The sequence below is a fragment of the Salvelinus fontinalis genome, chromosome 16, assembly GCF_029448725.1.
Source record: "Salvelinus fontinalis isolate EN_2023a chromosome 16, ASM2944872v1, whole genome shotgun sequence".
NCBI lineage: Eukaryota > Metazoa > Chordata > Actinopteri > Salmoniformes > Salmonidae > Salvelinus > Salvelinus fontinalis.
In genome coordinates this window covers 44,290,636-44,294,803 of record NC_074680.1, presented here as the reverse complement: position 1 = coordinate 44,294,803, position 4,168 = coordinate 44,290,636, and the positions used below count along the sequence as shown (strand labels likewise).

Genomic DNA, 4,168 nt, shown 5'->3' with positions numbered 1-4,168 from the left:
GTGTGTGTGTGTGTGTGTGTGTGTGTGTGTGTGTGTGTGTGTGTGTGTGTGTGTGTGTTGTGTGTGTGTGTGTGTGTGTGTGTTCTGTGTGTGTGTGTGTGTGTCTGTGTGTGTGTGTGTGTGTGTGTGTGTGTGTGTGTGTGTGTGTGTACAGTGTGTGTGTGTGTGTACAGTGTGTGTACTGTGTGTGTACTGTGTGTGTGTGTGTGTGTGTGTATGTGTGTGTGTGTGTGTGTGTGTGTGTGTGTGTGTGTGTGTGTGTGTGTGTACTGTGTGTGCGTGTACAGTGTGTACAGTGTGTGTACTGTGTGTGTGTGTGTGTGTGTACTGTGTGTGTGTGTGTGTGTGTGTGTGTGTGTGTTAGTGTACTGTGTGTGTGTGTGTGTGTGTGTGTGTGTGTGTGTGTGTGTGTGTGTGTGTACTGTGTGTGTACAGTGTGTGTACAGTGTGTGTACAGTGTGTGTACTGTGTGTGTGTGTGTGTGTGTGTTAGTGTACTGTGTGTGTGTGTGCACTGTGTGTGTGTGTTAGTGTACTGTGTGTACAGTGTGTGTACTGTATGTACAGTGTGTGTGTGTACTGTGTGTGTACTGTGTGTGTACTGTGTGTGTACTGTGTGTACAGTGTGTGTACAGTGTGTGCACTGTGTGTGTACAGTGTGTGTACAGTGTGTGTACAGTGTGTGTACTGTGTGTGTACTGTGTGTACAGTGTGTGCACTGTGTGTGTGTGCTCTGACCTTCTGCGACAGGTCGTCCAGTAGTGCATCGAAGCATTTGAAGCTGCGTTTGTGGACTGCCATCCTCACTCCCGCAAACTTAGCGTCGCCGCTCTTGTAGAAGGTGATTCTCTTAGCCGGTGGTGCAGCGATCACATGGGAGAGGCGAGAGGCGGAGGGTGTATGTACGGGGAGAGAGGAGACATCTTTAGACTGGGGTCCATGGGGTTCCCACAAACCTGCTGGAGCCGACTGCATGCTGCACTCTCACATACACCTAGAGAAAACACACACACACTGTTAACACGTAACACACACACTTAACACACACACACGTTGTTAACACAGACACACACACACACACTGTTAACACGTAACACACACACTGTTAACACGTAACACACACACTGTTAACACGTAACACACACACACACACTGGTAACACATACAACACACTGTTAACACAACACACACACACTGGTAACACGTAACACACACACTTAACACACACACACGTTGTTAACACACACACACACACACACACACACACACACTGTTAACACGTAACACACACACTTAACACACACACACGTTGTTAACACACACACACACACACACACACACACATTGTTAACACGTAACACACACACTTAACACACACACACGTTGTTAACACACACACACACACACACACACACACACACACACACACACACTGTTAACACGTAACACACACACACACTGTTAACACGTAACACACACACTTAACACACACACACACACATACACACACACACTGTTAACACGTAACACACACACTTAACACACACACACTTAACACACGTAACACACACACTTAACACACACACACTTAACACACGTAACACACACACTTAACACACACACACACACACACACACACACACACACACACACACACACACACACACATACACACACACACTGTTAACATGTAACACACACACTGTTAACACAAAACACACACACACACACACACACACACACACACACACACACACACACACACATACACACACACACTGTTAACATGTAACACACACACTGTTAACACAAAACACACACACACACACACACACACACACATACACTGGTAACACATAACACACACTGTTAACACCACACACACACTGTTAGCACATACAACACACACACACACACACACACACACACACACACACACACACACACACACACACACACATACACTGGTAACACATAACACACACTGTTAACACACACGCACTGTTAGCACATACAACACACACACACACACACACACACACACACACACACACACACACACACACACACACACACACTCTGTTAACATATAACACACACAGAACACACACAGACCACCATTGTCCCCTGTGCCCAAGAACGCCAAGTTAACCTGTCTAAAAGATTATCGCTCCGTAGCACTCACGTCTGTAGTCATGACGTGCTTTGAAAGGCTGGTCATGGCTCACGTCAACACCATCAGAAACACTGGACCAACTACCCGCCCCAATAGATCCACGGACGACACAATATCCTCTGCGCTCCACACTGCCCTTTCCCACCTGGACAAGAGGAACACCTATGTGAGAATGCTGTTCATTGACTACAGCTCAGCGTTCAACAGCACAGTGCCCTCAAAGATCATCACTAAGCTAAGGACCCTGGGACTAAACACCTCCCTCTGCAACTGGATCCTGGCCTTCCTGACGGGCCGCCCCCAGGTGGTGAGGGTAGGTAACAGCACGTCCACGACGCTGATCCTCAAATCGGGAGCCCCTCAGACGTGTGTGCTCAGTCCCCTCCTGTTCTCCCTGTCCACTTCCTGTCCCACGACTGCGTGCCGCGCTTGACTCCCAACACCATCATTAAGTTTGCGGACGACACGGTGGTTGTAGGCCTGATCACCGATGACGAGGTTCAGCAGTCTTGCTGACGTTGAGGGAGAGGTTGTTGTCCTGGCACCATACTGCCAGGTCTCTGATATCCTCCCTATAGGCTGTCTCATCGTCATCGGAAATTAAAAACCGGAATAACCATATCCTCCAATTAGATAAACTGGACCCAGCTGGCACACAGCAGGACCCAGCTGGCACAGAGCAGGACCCAGCTGGACCCAGCAGGACACAGCAGGACCCAGCAGGACACAGCAGGACCCAGCAGGACACAGCAGGACCCAGCAGTACACAGCAGGACACAGCTGGCACAGAACAGGACCCAGCAGGACACAGCAGGACCCAGCAGGACACAGCAGGACCCAGCAGGACACAGCAGGACCCAGCTGGCACAGAACAGGACCCAGCTGGACCCAGCAGGACCCAGCTGGCACAGAACAGGACCCAGCTGGACACAGCAGGACACAGCAGGACCCAGCAGGACACAGCAGGACCCAGCTGGCACAGAACAGGACCCAGCAGGACACAGCAGGACCCAGCTGGCACAGAACAGGACCCAGCTGGCACAGAACAGGACCCAGTAGGACCCAGCAGGACCCAGCAGGACCCAGCTGGCACAGAACAGGACCCAGCTGGCACAGAACAGGACCCAGCTGGCACAGAACAGGACCCAGCTGGCACAGAACAGGACCCAGTAGGACCCAGCAGGACCCAGCAGGACCCAGCTGGCACAGAACAGGACCCAGCTGGCACAGAACAGGACCCAGCTGGCACAGAACAGGACCCAGTAGGACCCAGCAGGACCCAGCAGGACCCAGCTGGCACAGAACAGGACCCAGTAGGACCCAGCAGGACCCAGCAGGACCCAGCTGCTTGGCTTTTCTTCTTGGCAGATATGCAACCTACAGTCATATTCTCAGCTATCTTATACTCGTGACTGAGACTGGGTGAGTCAGGCACCAGATGATTGTTAATGTGTTGATATGCTATGATATTATGAGAGACTGGCCAATACTTTAACTCGTTCTAACTTATTGATGCATCATACAGTATTGTGGAACATTAGAACTATAGAGACTGGCCAATACTGTAACTCGTTCTAACTTACTGATGCATCATACAGTATTGTGGAACATTAGAACTATAGAGACTGGCCAATACTGTAACTCGTTCTAACTTACTGATGCATCATACAGTATTGTGGAACATTAGAACTATAGAGACTGGCCAATACTGTAACTCGTTCTAACTTACTGATGCATCATACAGTATTGTGGAACATTAAAACTATAGAGACTGGCCAATACTGTAACTCGTTCTAAATTACTGATGCATCATACAGTATTGTGGAACATTAGAACTATAGAGACTGGCCAATAGTTGAATTCTTTCTAGCTTATTGACGTATCATGATAGTACCAAACTGTCTTATTGACGGTCACAGAATCCTAGAATCAGATAACACATGAAAGACCCACAGAAACATACACTGAGTGTATAAACAGTATGAACACCTGC

General features: G+C 49.0%; 1 protein-coding gene across 1 annotated transcript in view; it reads right to left on the bottom strand.

Annotated features, from left to right (window-relative positions):
- Nucleotides 1–1,402, bottom strand: part of LOC129813387 (uncharacterized) — a 16,914-nt gene extending 15,512 nt beyond the window's left edge. Inside the window, exon 1 of the mRNA XM_055865731.1 lies at nucleotides 738–1,402. Coding sequence (XP_055721706.1) covers nucleotides 738–974 — 237 coding nt within the window. The 5' untranslated portion in view covers nucleotides 975–1,402. The remainder of the gene's footprint in view (nucleotides 1–737) is intronic.
- Nucleotides 1,403–4,168: the final 2,766 nt, after the last annotated feature.